The 17,338-nt window shown below is 41.1% G+C and overlaps 1 protein-coding gene and 1 pseudogene across 1 annotated transcript; one reads left to right on the top strand and one right to left on the bottom strand.

Moving 5' to 3' along the window:
- Nucleotides 1-5,750: 5,750 nt before the first annotated feature.
- Nucleotides 5,751-7,586, top strand: LOC148194205 (pentatricopeptide repeat-containing protein At2g44880 pseudogene; annotated as a pseudogene).
- A 351-nt stretch (nt 7,587-7,937) lies between these two features.
- LOC124845914 (uncharacterized) lies at nt 7,938-8,879 on the bottom strand. Its single transcript, XM_047323108.1, has one exon. It carries the CDS (start codon nt 8,877-8,879, stop codon nt 7,938-7,940), a length of 942 nt encoding a protein of 313 aa, XP_047179064.1.
- Between the last annotated feature and the right edge of the window lie 8,459 nt (nt 8,880-17,338).

The following is a 17,338-nucleotide window of genomic DNA, read 5'->3' as shown; positions in this document are numbered from 1 at the left end:
GTAGCTGTTGTCCACAAGCTGACAGGGAGATCTGAAGAGGAAGAGGGCACACTTGCTGCCATTGAGTTTCAAACTTTTGAGAGTCAAACCACTTCAGCCATTGTGAGCTCCACACCACAGTTTTATCAAGACTCAGGTCAACCTTGGCAACCTCAATTTGGTGAATCAGAGCAACAAGATGCATACTCTCCAAATTGTATGGCACACATGTGGAAGGTAGCAGCAAAGTTTGTTAGGAATGAACCTGAAAAGGTAGCTGGTGAATCAAGAAAACAGGTTTTCTCTGAACTGAATATTCAAATTAATATTGATGAGGTTCAAATTCATTTTAATGCTTTTGATCTAGTTAAAGTTGAACCCATAAAACCTGCCATTGATACTGCTGTTTTGATGCCTGCACACACTCACATTTTAGATTCAGTCTTTCACGTAGAACACATTGATATACCTGATGCTGTTTATGATGTGTGCACTGAGCCTGATCACAGTTTTGATGATAATTTTGTGCAATGTGCTGACTCAATTGATTCCGTTGTTGTTTCTGAAGACAATTTCTATGAGTCAATATAGGTTTATTCTAACCTTGAAACTCCCACTGCCACATCTGAATTTCCTATGCCATTTGATGCATTTGATTGTATGTGCTTAGATCTTATAGAGCCTGTTGTTAACACTGCTGAACTTATTGCCTCTAAGGTTATTAAAGCAGCATTTGAAATTGAGCATATTGATGTGTCTATTGCTGTTACAGAGTTATACACTGATTTTGACACTATTTCAATTGATGGTAGCTGTGCAGAATGTGATGTTGTGGCCACTGAATCCTCTCATACTGGTGAGGTTGTCTTTGACGAATTAGTCCAGGTTAACTCTGAATTTGATATTGCTACTGGTATAGCTGAAATGAACACTATTTTTAATCCTTTGCTTGAGTTACCTGTTGTGCCTGATGCTCCTTATAATTCTGAATTGGTAGAAATAATATTTGCTGTGAGTTATACAAATGCATCTACTGATGGGTGCTTTGATTCTGATGCTTATATTCTGGATGATCTGTTAAATGATTCCGATTTTTCCTGTGACAGTTTTGCATAATGGGATGATTCAATTGTTCATATTAACTTTGATCTGGATGTTGCTGATGATATACTTAGTGCAGGTACTAATATTGAGGAGGTTGCATACACTGAAGGCACAAAGGTTATGTTAGGACTTGGAGGGTTTATGAGAGGCGAAAGGTGCTTGGAGGGTTTATTAGAGGCGAAAGGTGAGGCAGAGTACTTAACTGTAAACAGTTAAGTGGGGCGGGAAAAAGGTCTCTGTTATTGTTTTCAGTTAGACAGTTTTTTACTCTTGAGTTACAGACCAGTTTAGACTCGGTGAGGGAGGTTAAACTTCTGGTTTCCTAATTGTATTCTTGATTCTTTGATGTGAATACAAATCATTTCTTTTACAATTGCTTTGTGTTAGAGACTGAGGTGTGAGAGTAAGGGAGATAGATAGGATTCTTACAAAGGTTCCTAACAAAGTGGTCCGACCTGCCGGATCCAAATCGAAGAGAGAACGCGATGGAAGGGAAGTTACATGCTCTAGAGAACATAATTGAAGGAAAAATGAACGTAGTTGAAGGACGAATGGAACACCTGGAGATGGCAGTAGACGGGTTGAAGGCGGAGTTAGCGGCAAACCGGCAAGACTCGATAGCGATGCGTAAAGACATCCAAGAACTGTTACGGTTGATGGGTGTGTGAAGCAAGCCAAACGGGGAGAGCTCTGACGGGAGCCATGGGTCAGTCAATGATAATGGGGTGGCCGGCGCGATGAAGCCGAAGGAGAAAGAGAAGGGGAACGATCAGAGAACCAACCAAATTGGAGGCGACGGGTAGAGTTACCAGCGTTTGAAGGAGCCGATCCTTTGAATTGGATTAATAGAGCCGAAAAATTCTTTGAGATACAGAAGGTGGCGGAGGCGGAGAAGATCGAACTGGCTCACATCAGTATGGAGGGAAGCGCCGGTTATTGGTTTAAATTTTGGAAGGAAAAGGCGAGCGACCGAACATGGGAGGGGCTCAAGGAAGCGTTGTTGATCAGATTCGAGAGTCGATACTAGGGCGGCATTTTTGAGAGGATGGCGGCGATCAAGCACACAGCCACGGTGGAGGAATATGTGAAGGAATTTGAAGCTCTAACCGGACAGACGAAAGCGTTTTCAGGCGACCAATTGTTGGGATACTTCCGGCGGGCTTACGGGAGGAATTGCGATGCCAGGTGAGACCCCACGACCCACGAAACTTGATGACGGTAATGAAACTAGCGCGGGACGTCGAAGAGGCTCTACGCGGGCTAGGTCTGATGGGGTGGACGACATCCAAGAATCCCCCATCATGGGGACGAACGACAAGAGGAGGAGCGGGGGTGGTAAGAACCGATCCGCCGAGGAGCCAATCGATGCGAACGACCCCGACCGAGAGCGTCGGATCCGTCAGACTGACAGTGCTACGGGAGGCGGTCTGGTGAGAGGCGGAATGCACGGAGGAAGTGATAGCCGTGGAAGAAGTTCAAGAAACCTGCCTTACCCGGAGTTTCTGAAACGCAGAGAAGAAGGAAGGTGTTTCCGATATGGGGGCCATTTAGCCCAGGGCACCAGTGCCCGGAGAAGAGTTTACAGGTGGTGATACTGGCCGAAGACGAAGAAGAGGATGTTGAAGGGGAAGAGGTAGAGTTGGAGCCCCCCTGCATGGAGTTATCGACGTTCTCGACCGGTGGGTTGACGCAACCTAAAACATTGAAGTTGCAGGGGAAAGTGGGAGGAAAAGACGTGCTAATATTGGTGGACAGCGACGCAAGCCACAACTTCGTCAGTAAGAAATTGGTGGAGGAACTGAAGCTCGGAATGGAAGACACTCTTCCATATCACGTAAGCTTAGGGGACGGTCATAAGAAGAAGACCCGAGGATGTTGTCCGAGGGTGGTGGTCGACATGGGGGGAGTTGAGATTGAAGAAAAGTTCTATTTGTTTGAGTTGGGAGGAGTAGACATGATCCTCGGAGTTGAGTGGTTGGCCAAATTGGGGGAGATCACGCTGGATTGGGGGAAATCCACCATGTCGTTCCGACAAGCGGGGAAGAAGATTGTCATAAAAGGGGATCCGACGTTGGAGAGAATGGTGATTGAACCCGAAAAGTTGTTGAAAATAAATGAGGCCGAGACATGGGCTCTAGTTTGGAGCTTGGAAGGTAGACGAGCGGGACGAGAGGAGGATAGAGAGGAAGAGGGGCTGACGGTGGAACAGAAGGAGGAAATGACGAGCGTATTGAAGCAGTATGAGGGGGTATTTAAGGAACCCCGCGGACTGCCTCCTGATAGGGACGAGCGACATCAGATCATTTTAAAAGATGGGGCCGACCCTGCCAACGTACGTCCATACCGCTATCCACATGTCATGAAAGAGGAGATCGAACGCCAGGTGGCAGAAATGTTGCATGCAGGGATTATTCGACCAAGTACAAGTCCCTACTCCACCCAGTGATTCTCGTAAAGAAGAAAGACGGAAGTTGGCGATTCTGCATAGATTACCGAGCGCTCAACCGAGCGACTGTCCCCAACAAGTTTCCCATGGTGTTTTTGTGTTTCAAGTAGGTGATGGTGGCGTAGTGTGGCCTGAAATGGTGGGGCCAGAGAAGAAGTTGATGAAGAAGAGGTTGGTGAGACCCACTATGGCGTCGTCAATAGCGACTCTATCGCCGTCAAACTCTGGCGTGTTGCAGTGGACAGAGGAAAGCAGTGATGGAGGAAGGAGCTCATCGTCTTCATCAACTAGGTCGTGTGGGAGCAGTAACGGTGGTTTCTCATTGTTCTTTGGCAAATTCATGACTTCACTTATGAAAATCGATTTTTAACTTGTTTCAATTAATGAAACTATTGTTTTCATGAGATTTCAACTTTGAATATTGTCCTGGATTGTAGCGCAGTCCTGTATCTCAACTTTCTGTATATCTTGTATAGTTATTTGATCTCTTGGGAATTATTTATCTTAAGTTGTCTTCAAGTAGTATGAACAAAATAGCTCAATGGTTATCTGTTTCTATTCCTCTGTGTATCTATCCATCTATCTATATATACATATCTATCTATACACACACACACACACACACACACATATATATATATATATATATATATATATATATATATAAAGATTAAGGCAGAGCACAGTAGCACCTTGGATTCTCTGATTCAATAATACCATCTCACCATTAGACATCATATGGTAGGCAAAGTACAGATAGAAAGGTAACTATATCTTTCTTTAAAATATCAGAGATTCTCTGCAATAGGACTTCTTTATTTACTACCACTTTCTAACATTAAATCTACCCCTGGGCTTCAAAACTAGTGTGAAATGAATTTGGCATGCCAGAGAGGCCTAAAAGATCGGCAAACATTGTGCAGGCTGGCCACTGAAATAGTAAAGCCACATTGTTTGAGATTGCAACTCCAAATTCCTATGCTTCATCCTATAAAAAGTGGGAGGAGAGAGTATTTAAAGTAAAAGAAAAGTAGGAGCGAAAAAAAAACTGACAAAAACCTGTATTGCACAAAAAATAGAAAAAAAGTAGAAGAGAAAGAAAAATAGTTAACGTCGTTTGTACATATCTAACGGAAAGGATTTCATTGACATAAATTCTATTAAGTGAGGACTTAATTGATGCACTTTTTAAAGGATAGATTAATTTGACATTTTTGAGCGAAACTAGAGACAAAATAAGATATTAAACCATTTTTTTTTACTCAATTGAATTATTATTATTATTTTTTAAAAAGTTGAACAATGTTGAATTCAATTTACTTGTAATTTATTTTATTTTATTTATTAAAAATTATTGCAAAATATACTATTTATTTTATAAAATTGATTTCTTCCTTACCAGAAACTAATTCATCTTGTATTGTGTGATTAGTGTGTTGTTTAAAATAAAAAAAAAGTTTATTTTCTTTGTGTTGTTGTTTGGAAATGTATAAAGTTGTTTTTGTTCTTTACATGAGTGGAAGTAATAAACGAATGTTGGAAGAGAATTTAGAAGGCGAAAAGGGTGTAAGAGGAAAATTTGCATGTGTGATAAAGAACTATATCTTGATTTTAAAGAAGAAGAACTTGAAGAAGACACGTTGAAATTTAAATAACATATGACAAAGTTGAAAAATAAACATTTGGAAGAACATATCTTCTCGAGGCTCACGATACTCCATGAAAATTGAAATTCAAGGAATATAGAAATCATAGTTTGAAGCATAATTATACAATAATTTAGACAATTAAAAATATTTGTAATTCTTTTAATTACAAACAATTTGTTTTTATATTTTTTAAATTTAAAGTTATTTTTAGACTTAATGTCTTTGTCTCCTTTCTTTATGTCTCCTTATTATAAAAAGGAGATCTTTAACAAATTACAAAATCTTACTCCAAAAAATATGACTATTGAATAGTATGTCCAAGAAATGGAATGTCACTTTGATGAAAATCAATGTAGAAGAAACATCTATGGCTATAATGACTAGACTCTTGAATGAATTAAATAGGAAGATTCAAGATGCGGTAGAAATTCACCATTTTTTATATTTATTTGATTATTTTTTATTTTTTGAAAAATATAAAAAAATATTTTTTTATATATGTGAAATGTAAATGTTTTCACCTTATATTTATCCTTGCTTTTAAGATGTAAAATGGAAGAGTTGAGGAAGAAGTAGAAGAAGGAAGAATAATGGGAGATGAATACCAACTTCCACAAAGAACCCTATGGAGCAACGTAGAGAGAAGATGCTTAAACCTTCTCCAATGCAAGACAAAGAGCGTTACCACCCTTCTTCAAATCCACGCCTTTATGCTCCGACATTCTTTCCACAACAACCTCAACCTCCTCACCGCTTTCATCACCACCCGCGCCTCCCTCGCCGTCGTCTCCCCTACGCGCCATCACGCGCTCGTACAACACGCGCGCTCCTTCTTCGACCTCGTCCGCATCCGCGACACCTTCCTCTGCAACTCCATGATCGCTACTCACTTCGCGGCTCGCCAGTTCTCCGAGCCTTTCACCCTCTTCCGAGACCTTCGCCGCAAAACGCCGCCTTTTACGCCTGATGGGTACACCTTCACCTCGCTCGTGAAGGGTTGCTCGGCTCGTGTGGCCAGGCGGGAGGGTTCGCAACTTCACGGGGTGGTTTTAAGAAACGGGCTTTGCTTTGATTTGTATGTGTCAACTGCTTTGGTGGATATGTATGTGAAGTTTCGGATTTTGGATGATGCCAAGAAGGTGTTTGATGAAATGTCTGTAAAGAGCATGGTTTCGTGGACCGCGGTTATTGTGGGGTCTGCGAGGTGTTGGAATATGGGTGAGGCTAGGAGGCTTTTCGATGAGATGGAGGATCAGGACGTTATTGCTTTCAACGCAATGATTGATGGGTATGTAAAGACGGGATGTGTGGATTTGGCGAGGGAGTTGTTTGATGAGATGGAGGAGAGGAACGTGGTTTCTTGGACTAGTATGATTTCTGGGTATTGTGGTAATGGTGATGTTGAAAATGCTAGGTTGATGTTTGACGTTATGCCGGATAAAAATTTGTTTACTTGGAATGCCATGATTGGAGGCTGTTGCCAGAATAGAAGATCTCATGAAGCGTTGGAGTTGTTTCGTGAAATGCCAACGATATTGGTGGAGCCAGATGAGGTAACTGTTTTGTGTGTTCTTCCCGCTGCGGCTGATTTGGGTGCGTTGGATTTGGGGGGCTGGATTCACAGGTTTTCCCAAAGGAAAAAGTTTGATAGGTCTATTCGTGTTGGCACTGCTTTGATTGATATGTACGCAAAATATGGTGAAATTATGAAAGCGAAATTGGTTTTTGAGGAGATGAATGAGAGGGAAACGGCTTCGTGGAATGCTTTGATAAATGGTTTTGCAGTCAATGGCTGTGCCAAGGAAGCATTGGAGGTGTTTGCTAGGATGATGGAAGAAGGGTTTGGACCAAATGAGGTAACTATGATTAGTGTACTATCTGCTTGCAACCATTGTGGTTTGGTGGAGGAAGGAAGAAGATGGTTCAACGAAATGGAGAGATTTGGAATTGTGCCTGAGATTGAGCATTATGGTTGTGTGGTTGACCTTCTAGGAAGAGTTGGATGCCTAGATGAGGCTGAAAAATTAATTCAAGCCATGCCTTATGATGCTAACGGGATAATACTGAGTTCTTTTCTCTTTGATTGTGTTTACTTCAATGATGTATCGAGGGCAGAGAAAGTTCTTAAAGAGGTGGTGAAAATGGATGAGGATGTTACGGGAAACTACGTGATGTTGAGAAACATGTATGCTACGGAGCAAAGGTGGAGAGATATGGAGGGTGTTAAACAAATGATGAAGAAAAGAGGAACAAGTAAAGAGGTTGCTTGCAGTGTTATTGAGGTGGATGGAAGCTTTAGTGACTTGTTCCTCCTTACGCCCCAGGCTGAAAGGCCTTGTTTCTCCCATTGGTTCCATCCGGTCATCGGTATTAGTTCTTGGATCCAAGTCTGCCATGGCCACCTCTAATCGTCTTATCCTCTGTCTAGAAGAGGATGGCTGAACCTTCAACCCTGCTACATAACATTCTCTAGCGATCCTCTGATATGTCCGGACGGTACAAATAATTCCCCTATCCGACGGAAACTTAAGTGTGAGGTGGGGCGTGGAAACAATCGCCTCAAATGCATTTAGGCAAGGTTTGCCCAACAACACATTGTAGGTTGTGTTTGCTTCTCCCAGCAAAAACCTGGTCTGGAACTCTTTATCATTCCGCTCGATCCCCAGGCAGGTTCTTAAATCCACATATCCTCTTGTATCCACCCTTTCTCCAAAAAATCCTACTATCTGCTCGTTATACGGAGCTATCAGATCCTCTGATTAATCCATCTGTTGGAATATCTTCCAGTAAAAAATATTAACAGAGCTTCCCTGATCTATCAAAACCTTCCCCACGTTGTACCGAGTGATAATAGCTGTTATTACCATCGGATCATCTTGATCAGGATCAGGAGCATGAAAATCTTCATCGGTGAATGTGATTGGCGACATTGAGTGCTTCCTCACATCTACTCGATGAACACTCTTTAACTCCCTCAGGTTTCTCTTCCTTGCTGACGCTGATGGCCCTCTAGCAAAACCTCCAAAAATAGTGTTTATTGCGCCGCGCAGTGATCCGTCGTGGTTACGACTTCTACTTCGCCTGCGATCCGGGCGTCTATCATCTCTTCTATCATTTCGTTCCATCCTAGTCTTCCTCGGTGGACTTCTCGTCCTCCGTTCCTCCTTCACAAACTTTCTCAGATGGCCTGCCCGAATCAGTTCTTCCACCTTATCTCTCAACACCGTGCAATCTTCAGTGGTATGTCCTATATTTAGATGATAGGTACAATGTTTAGTCCCGTTGGCCGTTGTTGACAACCGAGAGGGTCTTAAACGAATAAGATCAGCACTCAAGGCTTCTTCCAAGACTCTAGACCTTGGCATGTTCAACGGAGTATATTTTTCGAATCTGGGCCCTTTTGGACCATCTCTGTATTTCTGGCCTTTTGGGCGCTCGCTAGGTACGAACGGCTTCTTCCCTTCTTTCTTCTCTTGTTCTGAAGTTGAATTTTGTTCATGTTGTCGCCTTTGAACAACCCTCATCTCCTCTATTCTGATGAACCTTGCTGCTTTTTCTTGCAACTCATCCAGGGTTATCGGGAGTTCTGTAAACAGATTATCCACGAAAGGGGAAGGCCTCAACGCCGTGGCCAGAGTGCTAATGGTAAATTTCTTGCCTACTCCCCTTACTTGCCGCGCGGTTTTATTGAACCGTTCCATGAAATCTCTGAAACTTTCTCCCTTCTCCTGCTTATTATTTGTCAACTCCAGGTACGTTAAATTTTGAGCTTTACTGGCAGAAACTACCGTTCAAACATGTCCCTCAGGATTGCGAAATCGTTGATGGTTTGGGGTCTAAGAGAATGGAACCATGCTAATGCTTCTCCCTTTATTGATAAGGAAAGGACTCTACACCACACATTTTCGTTGGGGGAGTAGATGGTCATAGCATCGACGAAAGACCTCAAGTGTTCCTCTGGATCGCCTGATCCATCATACTTCTCCAGGACTGGGAATGCTCTTTCTAAAATTTGTTCCTCCATAACCGTCGCTGTGAACGGATGAAGTGTCGTTGCTCGACCGGCCGGGACCGGACGGTTTATGGTTCTACACGAGCCGACCTCGCTATGATCCTTACCTTGGTGGCGGGTGATGAGCCAATATTTTTCTCACTTCACTTAGTTTAATGTGCTAGAATTAGTCGGGGAATTATGCTTAAACGTCCGGTATTTTCCTGTTTGTCCTAATTGTGCTTAATTTGATCGGGAATTCTTATTTTAACTAATTTGAATTATCTGAGCTTATTATTTTGCATTATTAATTATGGGAAAATTTTGGATAACTTTTTGGGACATTTGAAGGTTAAATGAGAAATGGCAATTGAGCCCGATGCATCTCAGTCATTTCAATTTTCGCACAGTGCTGCGTGAATGTTGTGTCGACTTGTGTGACCTCGTTTGAGTTCAATTCTTATCCGTTTTCCATGCAATTTTTTTTCATAGTTTCGTCTAGATGTCTATTTTCACGTATAGTTTTTACTTTGTTCAAATTATTTCTGTACTGCTCCCAGTAATTTTTTTACTCTCCTATGTCAGTCCAGTGATTGCTGTTTGAGTGTTCTAATATGTTTGCATTGTTTGCTTGCTGTTTAGTACTTGTGGTGGCTGGAATTTATCATTGGACAATGCATCTCATGGCCACAAAGAGAAATTAAATGTGAATCTAGACTCTTAAATGGTTGCAAGGAGGTCCAAATTGTTTTGATTTGAACAAAGCTGCACGTCCAGACGATTGAAGAAATAAAGTGCAGCTGCCAAATATTTCAATTGTCACGGCCTTGGTCCAGCTTGCTGCATCCAGTATGCACACATTCACATGGATTGCAAAATGCTAAGGTGAATTTTATAGAGTTAGTGAAAGTGGTGTCACGACACATTCATTGTGGCAGCAAACATCACATGTTTTGGATGGAATCAAAGTGGGAGCCGCGCCACCTAGGATTGGAGAATTTCTCTTTGGCTTAGGAGAATGTAGTAAGCCGTGAAGCATAATTAAGGGGGCTGGAATAGGCCACACGTGAAAGGGAGCATCTAGCATTGTGGGTTACGTGTCTTTGGTTGCCACTTCCACCTAAGGAGAAAAAGTAATTTGGCAACACCTTCACGTGAAAAGGGGATGCGCTGTCCAGCACGACCCACACTTGGAAGTAGCACATCAATGGACTCACGACCTTGGCCCAACACACGTCCACGCACACGGGAGGCCCAGCAGCTGTGAAGACGTGGTGCTGGAAGAAAAAAAAAATCATTCACGGTCCAGAAAAAAAAGAGGAGAAGCGAGAGCTCTCGGTTAGAAGAAAAAGGGGGTTTTGTCCAGTGCACAGGGAGAGCGTCAGCCGCCACCCTTTCTTTTCTGCTTTTCACCTTTGAACATTTGTGGGTGGTCCAGCTGCCATGAAGGATTTTCATTTTGGCAAAAAGGGGGGCACAGCACAGCCAGGGAGAATGGAGGACTACGGGTAGCTTGAAGGCACACGGTCTTGGTGGAGAACTCTAGAGCACCCTTTTAGTTTGATTTTCATTTTAGATAAAACAGTCACTCATTACGCTACTTTCATTTTGCAAGTGCTGGATTTAATAGGAATGTTTGTTTAAATTTTAATTGAATGAAAGGTGCATTTTAATTTTGTTGGAGCAGTGCATACTGTTACGGTGTGGATGGAGTCTTTTATCACATTTTCTTTTAAAAACAAACGGTGCATTCCCTTTTGGAGCAAGAGGCTCACTGTACGTCCATGATGGAGGGCACACAGCTGTCACGTCCAGCTTGGTGTGCAAGGGAATTCTCTTTATTTGAAAAGAATGGCACATGCAGTGATGGACAACGAGGTGTGCAGGGGACGTTTTATTTATTTATTTTTTTTTACTTAGAGTCTGCACCGAAATCACTTGGTTGATTATTGATATTGGAATACTACACTATGCTTTTTATTTATTATCTTCATTGCTTCTCGCATTTCTATACGATGCATTTATTACATTCAAGGGTTGATGCGTACTGTGGATTATGTATTTAATTAGTTTAGGCATGGTTCCAAGGCTAACATAGACAGTTCGGTCTTAGAAGCTAGCTCTTTAATGTGTTTTTAGTCACTAATTTGTTATGTTTTATTTCATCCATTTTTCAAGTCCAATTTAATTAACTGGTTGGTGTGCGGTTTAGAATTGTTCGGTTTAATGTTTCCATTTACTTTAAGGTTTCCAAGTATATTCGGTTGTGTTTAATTCTCAATTTTAATTTCGTTATTTGCATTCACAAAACTTTCAAAACCCCCCACTTAGCGTTGACCTGAGACTGAACCACAAATTGGTCCTTGAGAGACGACCTAGGAGTCACTTCCTAGTCTATACTGCATTCTTTTATGCACAACTTTTGTTGGGAGGTGCGACCCTCACATCAGCGGGCATGACCCTCACCTTGGTGACTACTGTGACCGACATGATCTGTGTCTTCTTCCGAGTCCGGCTTCGTTTCCGGAATTTCCACGATAGGTGGTGTTGCAGCACGTGCGGAAGATTGTTGATTAGCTTGCGCCCCTCTAGCCGCATCATGCTCGCCTCTAAGGGTTTCAATTTTCGCCTACATTGCCTCTATTCTTCTTCTCATCTCCTGCATAAACGTTGTCGGGTCCTGTTCCATCCTTATGGCTTCAATAGGGTGTCTTTAAAAATCCTCGGCCCCACGGTGGGTGCCAAAATGTTTCTGCTGGAATGGGACGAGGAAAACTCCTGTTGCTTCTGCTCGGGAATGCTTCGCCTCCACCGATTGGTCCTCCGTCCTCCTGTCTTACCGCTTGGATCTTCCTTTCTCAATATCAAGATGGGGGTGACCTGCAAGAAACACTCTGACGCTCAAGTCAGAATTTATCTCCGCAAGTCTATAAAAATAAGAAAATTAGGGTCTTTACCTTCCTAATAAATTATTATTTATAGGGTTTCAAGGAATATAACCCATTAATTTACCTCTTAATGAGAATCAGTGCAAACCTTAACCGCTCCATGATAACCGTTACATCATTAATTATGCGTTTAATGACATTCAAAGGTTTGTCTCTAGCAAACGACTGCAGAAAGTTCACAAGTATTACTCTACTGGCCGATCGGGAATGAGTGGTAACAATTGCTATTCTGAAATTTTACTGTATGGTTTATTTAATGTATAGACAGAGATAGATTTCTCGCAGCTCATTCTTTTTGCAGGAATATCTTACCTGCAAACAATGTTTTACCTGCATGTTTAGGCAATAAAGTAAACTCCCCACCTGTTACCCAAAAGCTAGATCAGTCAGCAACTATACCTAACAGCTTCACTGAGCAGTCCAACATACTTGAAACTTGTCATGAGCAAGATGAAAACTCCTTATCAGATGATATAACTAATAGTTACAGTTTGAGCCGTGATGATATTTTTGAGAAAAATATGCATAATGGAGTATCTGATGCTATCAATTTTATGGAGACAAACATTCTGATTGCCTTTAATGCTACCTTCGTCGATGATAAAATAAACTTCCTTCCGCTTGTCAGAAAAATAAATCAGTCAACTCCTGTGCCTAACAACTTAACAGGGCAACCTGATAAGCTTGATGTTTGTCCTGAGCAAGGTAAAATCTCCCAGTCACAGAAACAAAATGAAGAATTTTTGGAGAAAAATATACACAGTGGAACTACCAAAGCTTTCAATTTTATGGAGATGGACATTTTGACAAATGCCACAAAGTTGAAACAAAGAAGTTCTACTGATTCAAATGTTGGTCTCGTCCTGTTTGAAACAAAAGCATTTGATTCAGAATCAAACTTAAGCATCTCAAGCAGTATATTGAATCCTCTAAAATCACATGAAAATTGTATAGTAGAATAGTGAACCGAGCAGATATCAACAAATACTCAAACGATCGCTATGCTTAACGATCGGTTTGGAAATTATCACAACCACTCATAAGTGAACGATCAAGTAAAACCAACTCAATTCGCGAACGATCGTCAACCACCTAGACCAAACGATCGCCATATCACCAGATATAATATTAACGACACGATCAGTTACATCATACGCTCGTTAATGTAACCTTTATCAGTGATCATCCACCAACTAAACATAACGACCAGCAAGGGTCAAATACAGGACAATGCCAGGTCGACCCGGTCAAATTACAGTCAACAGACGATCGATTATGTTCATTCAAGCTGGATCAGTTAATCCAAATAAACCAAGGAACAAGCAGTCAAAAATATCTAACCATGATAACGCAAGTTACGGAACTAACTAACCAAGTAGCAAAGACGAGGATCACGATCAAGTGACTGGATTATCCAACTAATCGGATTTTTAGGTAAATGGTTTATCTTACTTCTAGGTTAAATACGAAAAACCAAAGGAAAATAGGTACGTTTTGGATGATTAGGAAGAAAGGGAAAACATTGATATTATTACTGAACCAGTAAGATTCCATCATTCTTTTTTTGCTGACTTGAGCGTCGGAGTGCTTTCGCAGGTACTCACCCCACTCTCCTCGAAAAGCCTTGTGCAAGAGGAAGATATAAGGATAACTGCATTGCGAGAAGATTAGGACGTCGTTCATTAGGTTTTCATCTCGATCCCAACAAATTATACTGAAACATTTTGGTGCCTACCGTGGGGCCGAGACTTGATATACCCAGAAAAGACCACAAGATCCATGGAAGAGAACAACACCCGAGACTTGATCAAGCAGCTGCAGGAACAGATAGAAGCGCAGGCGAAAACCATACGAGAGCTGCAAGAAGTTCAACGCAAACAAACAGAGGAACTAGCGGCGTTGAGAGCGCAACGACCTCCGCCGGAGATATCGGCCTCAAACAAGCAGGACGATAATGAAGGAAGCCACCATGGAGGAATATCCGAACCTGGCAGAGGAAGGAAGGGACCCACTTCTCTGCGGCTTACCAACCTGCTTTCGTTTACGGAAGCCATCATGCAAGCTAATATGCCAGAGAAACCCCCTCCAACATTAGAAAGATATGATGGCTCAGCAGACCTAGACAACCATCTACGAAACTTTATTGACGCCATGGCATTCTACACAGACAATGATCCAGTCATTTGCCGAGCTTTCTCGTTATCCCTGAAAGACGAAGCACCGGAGTGGTATCACACCCTTCCTCCTAATTCAGTGGATTGTTTTTCTACCGTATAAACTCTTTTTGGAAGACAATATGCTGCCAACAGACGACAGGAGATGACACCAGCTGAGCTCGTGAATACTAAACAAGAGAAAGACGAAACCCTGAGAGCATTTATGCAGAGATACAACGAAGCGGCCAGACGCATAAAAGACGTGAATCACACATTCATAATAAACAATTTGCCTTCGTGTTTAAGGCCAGGGTATTTCGCTGAACAATTGTATGCCGATCCTCCAAAATCAATGGAAGAACTCCAAGAAACGATCGCGAAGTTCGTACGCATCGAGGACCTCAGAATTTCCAGAAAAAGGCAACAATAAAATCCTAACAACGGTACCAGGAAAGAAACGAAGCGATCATCCAATGACTATAAAGGTGACAAGCCCCCTCGAAAAGAATCGGGGTGGATACCCAAGTATGATCGTTATACTGCTCTTAATGCACCCAGGGCAAAGGTACTTGAAGAGGCTCTACACGCAGAACTCCTCACCGTGTAGAGAAAATCTTCTCCGAAGAATGCTGATGAAAGTAAAGCCTGCCGTCTTCACCTAAACCGTGGTCATGACACCGAAGAGTGCAACATAGTAAAAGATGAGATAGAAAGACTCATCCGTGCAGGGTACCTCCAAAAATACGTAAAGGAGGAAACGTCCAAAGCACCGATCCCTATGCGGAAGGAAATGTCGTGGAGAAGTCCCGAATGACCGTTCCGCAGAGATGATAGACAAAGACGACGTTCCAGGAGCCGTTCTCGGAACCCAGAACGAGAGAGGTCAGTCCGAGGACGAATTGACACCATATCCAGAGGCTTCGCAGGAGGAGGAGCATCGACGTCTGCCTGGAAAAGACATTTGAGAAATTTAAACACGGTACACATGGTAGACCGACAACGTCGATCTATTCCCAACATTACGTTTATGGATGCAGATTTCCATGCTCTTGATCCTGATCATGATGATCCCATGGTCATCATCGCCGATATAGCCCGATACGAGGTCAAAAAAGTGCTCATCGATGAAGGCAGTTCAGTCAATATCTTATACTGGAATACGTTCCTAAAAATGGATATGTCCGAGGATCTGATAGCCCCTTTCAACGAGCAGATTGTAGGCTTCCCAGGAGAAAGAGTAGACACTCGAGGATACCTTGACCTAAGGACTCGACTTGGAATGGGCAGAGATGCAAGAGAGCTAAGAGTTAGTTTCCTACTAGTAGAGGAAAATACTTCGTATAACGTCCTACTAGGACGACCTTGCTTGAACGCGTTTTTTATTACTTTTTAAGTTTTTTTAATAATACTTGATTCTCATTCTCATGGGTTTTTTTTATGTTTATGAAAAAAAAAAATACATAAATTTATTATTTTTGTTCTTAATTTTCATATCTTTCATTTTCGAAGATAATTAATTTTCTTGTCTTATTTGATAGTAAAATATACTTTAATAATTAACATTTATTTTCATCTCATAAGTTTTCTAAATATTTATTTATTATGAAATAAGAAAAAATTTATATATAATTTTTTTTATAATTCATTTTTAATTGTATCTTGATTATCATATATTTATTTAATAATTATATTCACTCAATTTTTGATTACATTGTGATAAATAAATTTAGTCTTAAACTTTATTTTAAAAATTAAGCATATGAAACCCAAAATAAAAGATCTATTGGAACATGAATACATTAAGTTCAGATAATGAAAAATTAAAAAACATCATACAGTTTTAAAAATAATTAAATTCAGTTAAATGAACTCAAGAAGAAGAAAACCTCAATTTTGAAACACATTGTTCAGCACCCAAAAAGATATGATTAATTCAGGCCAAAATGTTCATAAACACCAAGTTGCACCAAACAAGTCAAGGGAAATCAGTTTGTGAAACCTTCTTGGGCAATTCATCTAATCCATATATCAAAATAATATACTGGTGCAAATTAATATTAAGTAACAAAGATAATGGCATGTTAGCAATAAATGCTTTTGGGCCATTGATTGAAGAGTCAACATTGTTAAGTTAAGTTTCTTAAGGTTAAGCTTAGGCTAAACTCACTTTCTAAGACACTACAACTACGACTGTGAAGTCTTCAAAGGGTAATATGTATATAGTATTATCTCCATGATTGGAATAAAGGAAAAATATTATACTCTTAATCTCTGCTCAAGTAGTATCTGATTATATTTATCAAGCCTATTCTCTATGATCTTAGTAACACTTGGTCTTATACCAAGTGTTCATTCTAAGCAAGTGTTTGGGTCTTACACCATGCACTCGTTCTCGCTCCTTAAGCTAAACTTCATAATAAGAGCGTTCGTTCAATCCCAATAGGGTTCGCTCACTATAGTGTTCAGTCTTAGACTGGCCTTCAGATGGTGATTGGTGTTTAGCTACTCTAAGGGCTAAATATAATTATTAACATTCGGTTTCATTATGTAAATTCTTATAAGTATTATTCGTTGAAGTGTCTGTATTCATTGTTTCCGGTCTAGAGCCTTAGCATTGGGTATGTTCTTTGAGGTGATTGGTTTGTGCTCACGAGAGTCATTTCATTTAATTGACTCATTTTGTAAGTAGCGTTCGTTCTAGTCGTGTCTGTTATATATTAACGTTTGTTCTAGTCGTTCCTGTTTTATATGATTATACTCAGTTTCTTTCTCAAACCGATAGTAATCCCCTTGGTCTTATTCTATTTTGGAATGGGAGATTTCTCTGTCTCGTTCCTAGTGTTCGTCCTCGTTCTGAGTGAGGATTGAACGTTCGGTATCTGATGTCATTAATATTATAGACGTCCGGGCCCTAGAGTACCGGACGTCTAATAGTATTAATACTAAAATGCGAACCCGCGAGTAGTTGCGCTCACTGTTCATCGTCTTCCCCGCGAACGCTGTCTACGCCATTGCTTTTCCAGGTGCGTTTTCTCTCTTTTGGACCGTTTAAATTTACTTTCGAC

The sequence above is a fragment of the Vigna umbellata genome, chromosome 8 (genome assembly GCF_029865625.1).
Source record: "Vigna umbellata cultivar VRB3 chromosome 8, Vumbellata_1.0, whole genome shotgun sequence".
NCBI classification, from domain to species: Eukaryota; Viridiplantae; Streptophyta; class Magnoliopsida; order Fabales; family Fabaceae; genus Vigna; species Vigna umbellata.
The sequence above is the reverse complement of the archived record's forward strand: the minus strand, read 5'-3'. Positions and strand labels throughout refer to the sequence as shown.